This window comes from Bactrocera tryoni, chromosome 2, assembly GCF_016617805.1.
Source record: "Bactrocera tryoni isolate S06 chromosome 2, CSIRO_BtryS06_freeze2, whole genome shotgun sequence".
In the NCBI taxonomy this organism is placed as follows: domain Eukaryota; kingdom Metazoa; phylum Arthropoda; class Insecta; order Diptera; family Tephritidae; genus Bactrocera; species Bactrocera tryoni.
The window spans coordinates 81962436-81977367 of record NC_052500.1 but is presented as its reverse complement, the minus strand read 5'-3'; the positions used below and the strand labels follow the sequence as shown (position 1 = coordinate 81977367).

General features: G+C 33.8%; 1 protein-coding gene across 6 annotated transcripts in view; it reads left to right on the top strand.

Moving 5' to 3' along the window:
• LOC120767909 (serine-rich adhesin for platelets) overlaps positions 1-14932 on the top strand; it is a 174246-nt gene that overhangs the window by 140531 nt on the left and 18783 nt on the right. For all 6 annotated transcript variants that reach the window (XM_040094264.1, XM_040094263.1, XM_040094265.1 and 3 more), the window contains one exon: positions 66-284. In XM_040094264.1, coding sequence (XP_039950198.1) covers positions 66-284 — 219 coding nt within the window. The remainder of the gene's footprint in view (positions 1-65; positions 285-14932) is intronic.

Sequence of the window (14932 nt, the reverse complement as noted above, 5' to 3'; positions counted from 1 at the left end):
AGCACCCTCTCTATTTGCTCTCATCATCATTTGGATTTAATGTGTGTCCTCCGTTTACCTCACAGGTTGGCCTCGTCGTTACTCGCGCAACAACAACGCACATCGCCCACACAAAGGACCGCCGGCGTCACCGCGAACGGTGACAATGGCAAGCTGCAACCGGTCACACCGGAAATACAGAGCTCCATCAAGGAGGTCACCTCGGCGATTGTGCACTATGTGAATGATCAGACGCAGCAGCAGCAACAACAACAGCGCAGCAGATCGGCGAGTCCCAATTCGAGGTAGGCGCATAGCTCTAGAGAGTTCAGAAGAAAGCACAACAACAACAACGACGTTCGCTGTTATGTCGCACACACACACAGCCACAAAAACCAAACAAAAGCACACAAGCGTAGCGAAATTGACAGTAGTGTTGTGGCAGCTAGCGTTAAATGTCATATATATGTGTGTGTGTGTGTAGCACCATATTCATCCATTAGACGTACACCAAGGTTTTCTATGTATTTAGTGTTGTTTAGTGCGCCCCCGCCACTCTTGTATATTGGTTCTAGAAATTTTTGTGTGCACACAGACTTTTATTTGTTTCACCTAAACTTCGTAAACGGCAACAACAACAATTTAGCACTCACAAAAGTATATGTCGTAGTGTTCGAAAACGCAAAAACCTGGAATCTCCACCAACAACACCAACCAACTGACAACCAACCAAGCACCACAACTTTTTACAGCTTATGATTATTATACAATATTATTATTGTTGTTGCATTTCTCATTTAGCTACTTGTAAATTATGATTTTGAGTTGATTCATTTAATTGATTGTTTGCTTAAATGAAGAGGAGAAAAGTGTGAGGAGAAGAGATGAAATTTGTAAATAAGCCGTTTTTAGTTGAAGAGGTAAGCGGATTTTGCTATAATTCATTTTATGTTCGTTAATGCAAAGTTTTGTTTTACTAATTTCAAAAATTCGTTGCTGTCCTTTGTTTGCTTTAACTTTCTTGTTGTTGTAATTCATTAACATTTTAGTTGTTGATTTACTTTCATTATTATGCATGAACTAACTGTTTTAGTTAAATATTAATCCATAAAAAAGTTTTATTAGTTGACAGACATACAAAAAATTGAAGTAGAAAGTTTAAAAAGAAGTTAGATCAGATCAAAAAAACGAAAAAGAGGGAGCTGCATGAGTCAGCAGTGAGAACTAGTGGTGCCAACGCACTTAGCAACAATAATTAGACTTCTCTATGATTCCCATAGTACATATCATTAATAATAAATAATAATAATAATAATATATAGAAAGTATAATATAATCGTTCTAGAAGTTAGATTATGTTATAAATACATAGCATAGTGAGCGTCTTACCAGGTTGTTCAATAAGTTTTGTCGTTTGATAAGAAAAACACAATTTTATGATTCAAAATACACGTTGTTATTCGGTATAATCTCCCTGAACATTACTACACTTGCTCCAACGATCCTCCAATCTGTGGATCCCATCCCTGAAGTTAGAATTAGGAAGGTCTGCAAAATATTATATTCTTCAACAGCCGTTATGACCTCTTCTTTTGATGAAAAACGCTTGTCATGCATACATTTTTTGAGTTCTGGAAACAAATGAAAGTCGCTGGTGGCCAAATCTAATGAATACGATGGATGCTCCAACAGTTTGAATTTTAGTTCATGGATTTTAGCCATTGCCAAAATGCTCTTGCGACACGGTGCATTGTTCTGATGAAAAAGAATTTTTTTCTTCTGCAAACCGGGTCTTTTGTCACGAATTTTTTACTTCAACTGGTCCAAAAGGTTGCAATGATATTCAGAATTAATTGTTTTACAAGTTTACAAGTAATCCACAAACATAATTACTCTCACATTCCAAAAAAACTTATGCCATAATCTTCTTGACCGATTTCCAGACACGAACTCCTTTCGAAGCCGAGCAACCAGTTTCACACCACACTTTAGCCTCTTGTTTAGATTTAGGATCGTGGTGACAGACCCAAGTCTCTTCCATAGTGATGAATCGACGCACCAAATCCACTTTATCCCTTTCAAAACGCTCCAAAAGTTGCTGAGAAAGTCGCATTCGAATGTGTTTTTGTTTCATTGTTAGCGAATGCGGCACCAATTGTGCCCACAGCTTTCTAAAACTGCCTAATGAGATGCGTTGAGTCAATTGACGATCTTCCAAAGCTGTATCCTGTATTTTGGCTATGATTTCTGGCGTTGATGTGCTTTTTATATGACAAACTTACATACTATTAAGGAACGATCCTATTTTTATCATCGGTTTAACATTATGTGGCAAACGGAGGTTCAAAGAAGTTTTCTGATGATTTCAAAGCAGACATTTCGAAGATTTATACATTGTGTATTAATTTGTTTTCATTTTGAGATGTTGTTTGATCGGAGTTGGTTTTGATCGCGGATATAATAAAGAGAAAATCTACCCAAGACACCACAGTGACTGTCCAAAGGTGTGATGTCTTATATAGCCAATAATAGTACAAGACAATCGGAATGATAGTTAAAACCGTTCCAAAGCCTCTCAGTTTTTGAGATATAGATCTAAAATGCAGTACACGTCTTTTTCTTCATAAGAAGTTTGACGTTACTGCCAATATTGGATGACTATAGCAAATAGCTGCCATATGATCGAAGTCCTTTCCATGTATTTAAAACTCTTTTATTTGGCAAGGTATCTTGAACAAATTTATTATTATCCGAGGCATTGCTATACTGTCCGAAGAAATTATTTAAAGCGGCCTACACTAACTTGTATATCTGCGATACCAGCTGGACGATCGGATTGTTAATCAAGACAACGTTAAAATGTCTGTAAAAATTGTTGAGATCGAACCATGTCATCACATGTTTGCGATACAAACTAACAAATCAAAATACAGATAAATATTTTTGTATAACCTTCTATGATATAAGAACTTCTCCTATGAAAGTTACTTTGATAATTTGATTTTTTTTCTTCATTTTGAAGCCACCAAATATTGGACGAATTTCGATCAATATTTTATATATAAAGAAAAAGATTGTTTGAACTGGCTTTCAACTCCTTCAGTGAATTTGGTTTAATTTTTCGATCGATTGAAAATGGGTTCCACGGAGCGGCAATTTCAGTTTGGGGAACAAGAAAAAATCACGGAGCCAAATTTGGTTAAAATGGTGTGATCGATTCATTGCGTTTTTGGCTTTAGATTCGGTCACAATCGTGGCTCAATGCGATGGTGCATTATCATCGTGTAAAACCCATGAATTGTTCTTCCACAATTCTGGACATTTTCGACAGATGTTCTCACGCAAACGCTTCAATACGGCCAAATAGTGTCTTCTTATTGATGGTCTATCCCTCCAGAATGAATTCGTAATGCAGCAAACGACGTATATCGAAAAAAACAATGAGCATCTAGATTTTTGAGCGGCTTTGGCTTGGTGTTTTTGGTTTCTGCTAGTTTTTTTCTCCATTCCGTTGATTGTTGACTTGTTTGCATACCAAGCTCATAAACTCATGTCTTATCGGCAGTCAAAAGTTGAAAAAAATTTTGGCTTTATCGAGACCAGCCGAACAAGAACGCGTTTCATACCCAATGTATACACCAAAAACATTCGATCAGACTTGTGATAGATGTCGAGCTCTCTTGCCATCTCCCTACACTTGTCTGACGTTTTTCAAGCACCTTAACCTTCACTTTTTTTAATATTTCCATCAATTGAAAAGATCGAAGGTTGTCCGGAATGAGGCTTACTTTCAACGATCTTAAACTGTACTGATTTCCTGAACCCAAAATGAAACGTCGGAGGCCATATAAAGTATATATATTATAAAAGATCTGCGTGACCAGCTGATTCGCCATGTAACACTATCTGCCTGTCCCTATATATGCGATCTAGTCTCAGTTTCTGAGATATCGATCTGAAATTTTACACCTGAAACTTGGTAGCGATTATTGTCCAGCTACGGTCGAATTTCAGAACATTTCATAAACTAAAAAAGTAACAAAAACAACAAATTGATCTAATGACCACCAACCATCAATGCTTGAGTTAAAACTAACCAAAATTGTACCCAAATTAACCAAACCTATACTCAAAAGTATTATGCACTTCCAAAACAACAAAATATGGAGATAGTTCGCCATATATACATACGTACATTAAACTATAGTTAGATAGTAGTTCCAACTTGCCGCTTTGTCAGCTGAATTTAGTTTAGTGTTCGTTGCACAACTGCAAAATTCAATTACCGAAGCCATTACCCAAACCAGGCACATAATAATAGACCGGAGCAAAACGCTGGCAAAGACTGCAGACGACAGCCGAGGCAAAATGTGCGGCGGAAAGTGCGAAATTTATAACTCTAGATGGACAAGGCTGTGCATGTGTGTGTAACGGTGTTTTTTCACCGCGTGCCACCGGAAGTAATTGTGTTTAGAAAATATTGTTTGTTGTGCCACCGTTGGCGTTGCATGCAACCACAACTTATGGCATAATTGCCAAAAATAATTGCTTGGAGCAAAACACTAAACACAAAACAACAACATACACAATATTTAGTAAATAGTGAGTACTTAGTATGAATTGCATTTTGTTTTTGACCTTTTTGAAAAAGCTGAAAATATTGATTCCAGCGCAAAATTCGATTAGGCGTTCAAGCAGAAAGTTCCGCTACGCGCTGTTTGAAAAGCACGCAATTCGGCCACTTCCTACATTTTCACACATGCAAACACACATATGCGGATACCTATGTAATGTGTATATGTGTTTGTGTCACTCTGCCTGTGTGTGCTCATGGATTCGGCGGAATTTTCGTATTTTAATTCAAGTGCTGCGCTCTCCACTCTGTGGAGTCTTGCCCCAATTACTGGTCATTGCCCTTCACTGCCTCCACGAGTGTTGTGCATAGTTCAGCAATCCGATTCCCCGGTTCAGCGGCTGCAATAGCTTGCAGTTTTATTTTGCCATTTTTAATTGCGCGCAGTTTTATTAAGTTTTAAGGCAAAAAATAAAACAACAACAATATACAATTTTACATAAAAGCAGGGAAAAGTTACAAATAACAAATTATGTTGTGTAAAATGAGCTGTGATGCGAGTAAAATTGAGTAATAGTCCAAAATGAGAAATGAGTCCAAAATAGGGGGAACTACTTATTGCCTTCAAAATATAAGCATGGAGTTTATATTCTTAAAATTTCAGAACATGGGATTGAAGGGTTCAAAATATGTTATTTATTTCTTTATATTATTTTACAAGTATATACTTCTGACAGTTTTTAAATACGTAAAATGAAGTGGTGAAGTTGTTACCAATGTTTTTTGTCGAATTTGATCTTACGTTTATAACATTATAATAACCAAAGTTATTCCATACCTAGGCACCTAGGCGCATTTCTTAACTAAAATGAATAGGAATCTCAAGTGTAAACCGAACGTTGCCTACCTTTAGGTGCTTTCCTTATCAAAGTCACACACCAAAACTAGCCATAATTGCTATCATCACAGCTATCAGCCTTTTAAGTAGAATTATAGTACTAAGTACCTAAAGGTTTCAACAAATACGAGTCTAAAAATATCGAAATCAGACATGCGGATGACAAATTGAAAAATATTAAACACTTAAAACTTCCAAAGAAATTTTATAATCTAGATTTATTCAAACATATTATATGTGTTTATTTGTTTCGAAAAAGAAATTTAGACACAAATTTGCTCTACGTTATTTCCTAAATTTTTTTCGACGACACAGAGGATAATATTAGAAAATGTTAATGTTAATGTGATTTCGGCTTCAATTAGTGGACTGTGGACCCTATGAATCAGGAGAGCCTAAAGAGAGCTGAGTCGATTAATACATATCCGTCTATCTGTCTATCTCCAAATATGTGAACTATTCTGAAACTTTCTTATTTGACAAGATAACTTCAGGAAATTTGGCTAGAATTACTGCCCAAGACAATCATATAATCTCCCAACATTTTATTCAGATTGGACGACTCTAGCATATAGCTGACATACAAACTATTCGATCCAAATCAAGACTTTGTATAGAGAACTTTCTTATTTGACAAGATTGCTTCACGAAATTTGGCAGGGCTTATTACCAAAAGCAGCGCTTCAACCTCCGAACAAAATTTTTGGATCGGATAACTATAGCATATGGCTGCCATACAAACTGGCCGATGAAAATCATGGAAAACATCTTTTTATAGCCTTTAATGGTATAAGAAATGCACCTGTGACGGATTTTATAACTTCGTTGCAGCTAAAGTTAACGGTTCTTCTTGCTTCTAATAGATTTAGCAAAAAACAAAAAAAAAAGATTCAGTCCCAATCAAATTCAATGCACTTTTCCTTCAGCACTTTTGCTAACAACCTGGGACAATCTGTCGCGCTGAGTTTGTATGCATGACGAGTATGTGGTGTGTGCCAAACAAAGTAATTATTAACTCAGCCAACCGCACGAAGCCATTGAACCGTTAGGTAATGGAATTGTCATCACTGACATATGATTCAATAATACAAAAATTGCTTGCTGAGTGGATTTTACGAATATGTTTGCACATACATACCAACATGACAATAATCGAGTACTTAATACCGATAAGGCACTTGTTTCCACGTTGATTTATACATATGTACTCCCATGTATGTTTGTAAAAATGTCTATGAAACCTTTGTGAATTGTGCTTATGAAATCGGAGCCAATTTTTAGCGCACTTCAGTTATATTTAGAATGCAGTTACCTTATGTATATGTCAATTCATTTTTGAATAGATACCTGGGTATCTCATGTACTCTGCAGCCACAACAACAATTATGCTTTCATTTTTCTCTTCACAAGCAATTGCCACTGCTTTGAGCTCCATTTCGAGGCATTGCTGGCGGCAGCATTCAGCTTAGCTGGTCATTAAAATGGAAGCTTCATTTTTCGTTGGCCTAGTTACCTAACACATCGAAATTTTTTCCATTTTACTTCAACTAGCTTTTCATTTTCTTCATGACGTGTGAATGAATGTTGGACTGATTGGCCCTCTGGCATAGATTTATTAGCAAAGTTATAGAAATATATATGTATGGATATATGAGAATAGATCTAAGCCTAAAAGTATGGAGTTTTCAACTAGGCCAGTTGGAAATTGATTTAGAAAAATTTAAAACAAAATTTTTTTTTTTAATTATTAAAAGTCTGTTCTACTAAATAAGCTGACCGGCTTTTAACCTGACGTCTAATGCAGCTCCTCTTACCGCCGTCCAAACGTTATTATTAGTTTCTGTGCCATTTTATGCGCTCACATGCTGCACCATTTCACTTTGCTCTGCTTGAGTGGCAGGCACATCGCTCATACGCCATGGTGGCACAGCTGCTACGTGGTTCATTAGCTGAACTGCTGCTGCTGCATGTGTACACAACGGCAGGGCACATGACTTTTGCCACTATCGTTGTTGTAGCTGTTTGATTTTTTGCTGACGCATGCTGGCGGCCACAATTGCACTGTCTGTGCGGTCAATGCAACAAAATGGGGCGTATATACATGCAAAACTACATATGTAGGTCGGCAAATGTTTCACTTTTTTTACGCAAACCTACACAAGCAAAAAATAAACAATATTGTGCAGCTTATTGTGGCACAATTGCAATTCGCTGCACAGGAGCTCACACACACATACATATATACACACATATACAACACATTATGTAAATAGCTCGTGGCAAGCAAAACACAATAAGTAGCAATAAAAATTGCAATTTCCAGAATTAACAGGAAGGCACAAAGAGAAATTAAATTAAAACAACAACAAAAAACCAGGAGCAGGGAAATCAGTTGTTTTGTGAGCAAACAGTAATCAATAATTGGCTGATACAATTAAAGGTTGAGCGTTGGTTGGCAAAAGTGATTGCAACTTTGTTGGCATTTAAATTGGATTTTCATTGAAAAACCGCGCGTAACAAATAGCTACAGCTGGCAGCATAACTTGAAATAAACGGAAAACTGCATTAATATTTATTGGAAAATGTACATATGTTCGGAAATTTTAATAAATTTTAGTGCAGACGAAAGCTTTTTAATATATGCAAACAATAAGTTAAGCTTTCATCGACAAAAGATTAAAACACATTCACATTAAAAAACTTTACTTCAAGCTTATAAAAGCTTTCATATTAAAAAGCTGTACTTCAAGCTTATAAATGCTTTCATATCAAAAAGCTTTACTTCAAGCTTATAAAAACTTGCATATCGAAAAGCTTGACTTCAAGCTTTTAAAAGCTTTCATATTAAAAAGTTGAACATCAAGCTTTTAAAAGTTTTCACAATACCAATTTTCACCTCAAGTTTTTAAAAGCTTTCACTTTGAAGTCACGAAAGCTCTGAAAAAATTCAAACAGAAAGCTTTCACTTTTGCTTTTAATACATTGTACTGCATATTTTATATTCTTGAAAGCATAATTCCCTGAATTTTTAGTGAAACAAAGTAAAAGCTTTCATTCATTAAAAAGCTTTACTTCAAGCTTTTATAAAATTTGTAGTATGAACTACTACTACTACTATAAAAAGGCTCAAGGCAGAAAACTTCCATCTTTGCTTTTAGTTAAAGTATGACAACCATTATACTTTTAGAAAAAGCTTATTTCATTTGATTTTCAGTAAAATATTGTATGCGAACTCTAAACTGCTTCAATTCATTTTCCATAAAATATTGTTCGCGAACTCCAAACCCTTTTCGAAGAAGATAAGTAAATTAAAAACAACTTTCATATTAAATTTTTCACATTAAAAAACTTTACTGCAAGCTTTTATAAACTTTTTTCTGTGAACTACTGCTACTAATATTAATAAGCACAAGACCGGAAGCTTTCATCTCAACTTTTAGTGAAATATTATTAATAATTACATTTTTAGGGAAAGCTCAAGACAGAAAGCTTTCACCTTAATTTTGAGAAAATTCGTATTAACCATTACATCTTTAAGGGAAAGCTTAATTCGCTTCATTTTCAATAAAATAATTTATGCGAAATCGAAACTGTTTCGGAAGAAGAAAAGCAAAAAGCAATAAACTTTCATGAAAAAAGTTTATAAAAGCTTGCAGTAAAGTTTTTTACTGTGAAAAATTTTATTCACGATTTTAGCTGCATATTAAAATATAAATTTTTAGAGTGATCGTTTATTATTGTTGATATATTTGATTCAAATTATGCTCCGAAATTTTTGATTTAAAAAAATTAGTACTGAGAATAAAAAAAAATATCACTCTTACTCACAAAATAATCAAAATCATACTTCGAAAGTTTATAATGGTTGATATATTTGATTCAAAATAAAAATTTTAGTATTGAGAATACAAAAAAATATCATTTTTATTCACAAAACTATCAAAATTTATTATTACTATTACCTACAACATTGCTATTTTAATTTATAATAGGACTTAAGTTTTTACGGAAATCGAAAAAACCGTTGTTTACCCTTAAAAACTCAACCACCTTCCCTCTCTTTCATTTGGAGTTAACATATAACCAATAAATTAGTATTTCTTTCATTTTTGTCATATTTTCTTCCTTCTCCTTTTAGTAATTTTCTTTTTTTGTATTTAAGAATTAGCGTCACTGTTTTATATGCTAATCTTTTTCCGATTATATTTATTATCTGTCACATACAAGTTAAAAATTATGCCGATGGGCTTCAGCGAACGTTTCAACAATCAGCTGTTTACCTATTAGTACATTAGATCGCTTCAAGACAAAATAAAAACGAACTTGCTAAGGAAGCATCCAGAAGAAAACTATAAGTCATCAGATGACGCATAGTCAAAGGGATACACATACACACACACGTACATACATTGCGTTTGAGTACATAACAAGACATGTTTACATAAGGACATTAAGGGCTTTTAACGCTCGTAAAATGTCGTGCGCCAGTACATATATGCACAATGAACCCAACCACAAAACAAAGCGAACAGACAATAACAGAAAACAGCATCCGCCGCGCCGCCAAGACGGAGACTACCACAACAATGCGGGAAAACAAGTGAAATGAAACATAATTTCAGGCGCCAGTGGCGCTTTTGCTACGCCATTGGAAGCCTAGGCTGTCGCAAACTCTTCGCTTTAACGCTTATTTGCACTTGGACAGACATACATACACACATATATATATGTATATGTATGTATGTATGTATGTATTATCTTTCAACAACTTTTCATTTTTTCTTGCAATAAAACGATGATTCCGCTATGTACGGGACATTTTTTGCTGGTTGTAGTTCAACCACTCCAAGTCACCTCTGCAACACATAAGAAAAATTCATGCTACTGTATCTATGTATGCACGTGTGTGTGTGCTTGCCACACAAATACCTTCCTTGTGTAAAACAGGCATTGCGGTATTTACAAGCATACACATACATACTTATATAGTTAGTATTTGTAGTCGTTGCTGGGTCAACATATATTCCTGTGTGTCTGCCCTCATGTACTTATGTACGAAATAGTTTGACTCTGTGTATATCTATGCGGGGTTAGCAGTACATATTACACGGTTTCAAGCGCACTCTGTTTCATTGCTGCCTGCAACGTGCCAGATGTTAGACGTGTCTCTTGCGCAACGGGAGTGAAAAGTCAGTTTCCAGTTGAATACCACTAAAAGTGTTTGGTGTTTTTTCGGAAAAATTTTAAGTAAATAAGTGTGGAAAGTTAATGCAATTAAAAAGCCTTGAAAAAGCTTGCTTAAAACCGCAGTAAGCGCTTGGGTAAAAGAAAGTTGTGTAAGCGGCGCTTGAGGGCAGCTTGCGTTGAAAGTACGAAATTGGAGCATATGCACGAAAGTAATTCGCTAAATAAATGAATTTATGAAAGGAATTTGAAAGAGGATTTTTTGTGCAAAATAAACAAAGCAAGTGAGTTTGCAGTTTTATGAAAAAATTATTGCTTTTAAGTTCCGCTTATTAAAAACTTAAGATTAAGTGAAATAGAGCATTATTATATTACTGGTCTAATATTTTAGTTAAATCTATGTAGTTTTTGAGTTTTATAGGTAGGTCGTTTAAATCTAAGAAATCTTTATGTTTTATTTGAATATTTTTTTCGATCTAAACTTATATAAAAATCAAAAAGTTATAAATAAATAGAATAAAACTAAAATTAGCTTTTTGGAAAACTACCCCACAAAAAACAAAAAAAAAAGTTGTATGAAATAAGAAATAATGAATTTTCAGTTCCGTTTTTCATATAACAGTATGTTAGAATTTCATAAAATAGCTCCTACTTTTCTTAATTTTTGCTTGATGTTTGAAACATCTATCAATTGAGGAACTATTGCTGGTCTGATTAAGCTTTTTGTGACTATTTAAAACAATATTCGGTATCCATATGTGAGCATATACAATCTGAACAAATATTTGTGACAATTTTTATGGTTGAAATTGCTTTCGTTTTTTAGGTTTACGAAAAATTCGATATAAAATAGTAAAAGTAAGCTTTTGCCTACATTTAGGAATATTTTAGCAAAGCCGCACACCTTATTTAATGTCATTAACGTCAAAAGAAAGAAAATAGTATACAAATTCAGTTTTGGAATGGTTAGGGTTACTCGTCCATAGTAATGACAGATGGAGGTACAGTTTAATTTCAGCTCAAGAATTCGTCATACACGACGTCATCGCAAAAAACGATGAATACTCCAAAATCAAAATTCAAATGTCAAAATGTCAATACAATATGAAAAAATTTGCCTTCGTATTTCAAAGTTGGTATTATTGAAAAGTTTTTTTTTAATCATATTGAAAGAATGGTTTTCTAGGTTTTCGAAATTATTTTTCGAGTTCGAAATATTTGTCTTCGAATTTCGAAATTGAGTTTAATGTATATATTATAATACGTCCAAATCCAAATTTCAAATTTAGGCTATTTTCGAAACTATTTTCATATATGGAGAATTCTGCTTTCGAGTTTCGAAGTAGATATTATTGAAAATATTTTTTTTAGATTTACTCATTTTCGAAATTATTTTCGAAGATCGAAATATTTGTCTTCGAGTTTCGAAACTGAGTTTAATGTATACTTCTTAATAAGTCTTAATAATATATGTACATAACAATAAGTTAGTAATAAATAAGTTCTTAAAGAATTAAAAACTGCGTATCCTCTTATTTCAATGCTTTAGAAAACTGTTCGGTCAAGCTTATATGACTGATGATATAAGAGATCAGAGGCGGGTTTGCGAAAAAATAATTGTATTTTTTGAACGTTGCAAATAACTTAAGGTAACCTTACTAGTCGCATCTACAGTAAAAACGCTAACTTGCTACCATTAAGATAACCACGGCGTATACGTAATCCAACTATTATCACTTTAAACATGCATTTGAATTTCTTTGGCTTTAGTTTAGTTTTCTAAAACGATCCAAGTTTTTTTTTTGGTTTAAGTTCGGTTTCCTAAGACGATCCAAATCTCTTTTAATATAATCGGAACTGGCTTCATTAAAAAAAAATTAACTAACTTATTGCTTTTTAGAAACCTCGGCGTATACGTAACATAAAATCCTCATTATTTTCGGCCGATTTTATTAATTTATTTTAGACTCAAAAAATTTCTTAAATTTTTGTTGTTATTCAGAGTTTTTTTAGGCTCATGAATTGTTTGTAGAAATCTGCAAATAACCCTTAGATTAGTTTAGATTAGGTTGGATTGCTGATCTAGAGAGATGCACGTGGACTGCCATATTTATGTAATCCTTTGTGAAGACATAGAAATGAAGAACTCCTGAATAACCCTTAAAATAACCTAAATTACCTTCAAGTTTTCATGCAAAATTTAATTAGCTAAGTTACTTGAATCGCGACCTTATCAATTACTTTTACATTTTATTCATGATTTTCATTGCCAACTTGAATGCTTTCAAAGACACAACTACACACAAAGTCGTATATAAGACTCACGCACACATATGCAACATATATTTATCTAAGCAACCTCCGTTATGCCGGTACGCAATCAGATGTTTATCACGCTCTTTTGTCTCTGCTTGCGCTGCACCTCCACTGCTAGCAGCGCAAGCACTGCAATTTACAACAAAAGCTTAATTTACGCTTACGTTTGCACTTTTGGCGACTGTGAATGCGCGTGCAATACTCATGAGGGGGTGCAAAAATCAATAAACTTTGCGCTGGTATACATTTCGCTTGCAGTTCGGCAAAAATTGCAATACACAAATGGGGGTAAATGAAAAAATGGGTATAGGGCAATGCAATCCGATGCAAAGTGTAAACTGATACTGCGTACTGTTCATATATATTTGCAAATATTTATATATTTCTTCGTGGTATGTGTAAATAAAGCACTTTGTTGGCTTTTTCAGTACACATATGCACATAACCTATAAAAAAGACTCGAATTTCTTTAAACCATATGTTAAACTCCCGCAAACATATGCTAATACGAGTATGTTAATATTTCTTTACAACCCTTAATGTATGCGCTTTTATCTCAGCATGCTTGCAATACAAATTGCCTGCTGTCCTAACCTATGTCAATAAAGTGGCTGTGCAAAATTTTTCGAGAACAGTATTTAGGTTATTGGGTTATGAATCATCCACTGCGTTGCGATGAACTCCAATTCATATGTGTCTACCGTAAATGTAAATAAATGTGTTTGGCAGCATGTACCAAACTGCAGCTTCTAGTATACTGGCTACAGTTGCTCATATGTATGTATTGCATGCTGTGTGCTTGTGGCATAATCAAAACAAATAAAGACTTTCGCTGGCAGCGCTTCGTGTTTAAAGAGCTTGATTGCCTGGCAAATAAGAATGAATGTACGTAACGTTACATTATAAGTTTTCGAAGTGTAATAAAGTAAAAAGTTTATTTCTTGCGAAAATGTCATTACTGCAAAGAGTTGCTATTAATTTTAGCTGAAAGACTTGTAACTTTTGTATGCAACTTTTTTAACAAATGATTTCGAAAAAGCGTAGAGCTGCATTGTGCAGAAAATTTATAATTACAAGCGAAGAAGAAAGAGTTCGGATTAGAAAATTAGGGTTAAACCATAAAAACAAAATTGTTTAAAAGAAATTGCTGTGATGAAATGTCGAAAGTTGGGTTAAAAATTCTATGAAAATGCTGGCTTATTTCCGTAGAAAAAAAAATTTCTTATGATAGGTCTCTTTATAAAGCCATTTTGAAGGTAACAGGTTTGAAGGTCCAGCGCGATTTAACACATTATTATGTTTCAAGTCATTATTAGTTTGAAAACTGGACTAAACGAGTAACTTTTAAATGGAGATTTAAATATTTTCACATTTTGAAATTTTCTTTAAGCGTTGGAGTGTTTTTAGCTTCATAGTGCAAAATTTGCATATATATAAAAACATCTGAGTATGAGAGTAATAAAATAAAGAAACATTTTAGAAAAATAATTGAAATGCAAAAACACTACTTACATCGAGATTTAGAAATTTTAGAAAACTATGTTCACATTTTATAAAATTTTTAAAACTCGAAGAAAGCAGTAATTTTTATTTAAATTTTTTTCTAAAAAATTACTTTCTTCCATCTTAAGCTTTTTTTTACAAGAATATATAGCAGTATATAGAAATGAAGTGTGAGGAGGAAAGTGAAGTATGTACTCACCCAAATGACGAAGCGTTTCCATCACGCATATTTATCTTCGTGTTTTCTATTATCTAGTTCTTATGATTTAATGCTTGAATTAGCAGTTTTATGAGCTTTGATGAATTTCATAAGACTTCTTTAAATTGTTTATGCACATTTTTTGAATTTATTTTTACTTGTTTCCATTAAGTTACACTAACAGTCTGAAAATAAAGAAATTTTCAATTCTTCAATTTAGAAAACTAAAATTTAGATATTTTAAGCGATAAAAAATAAACATAAATATAAATAAATATAA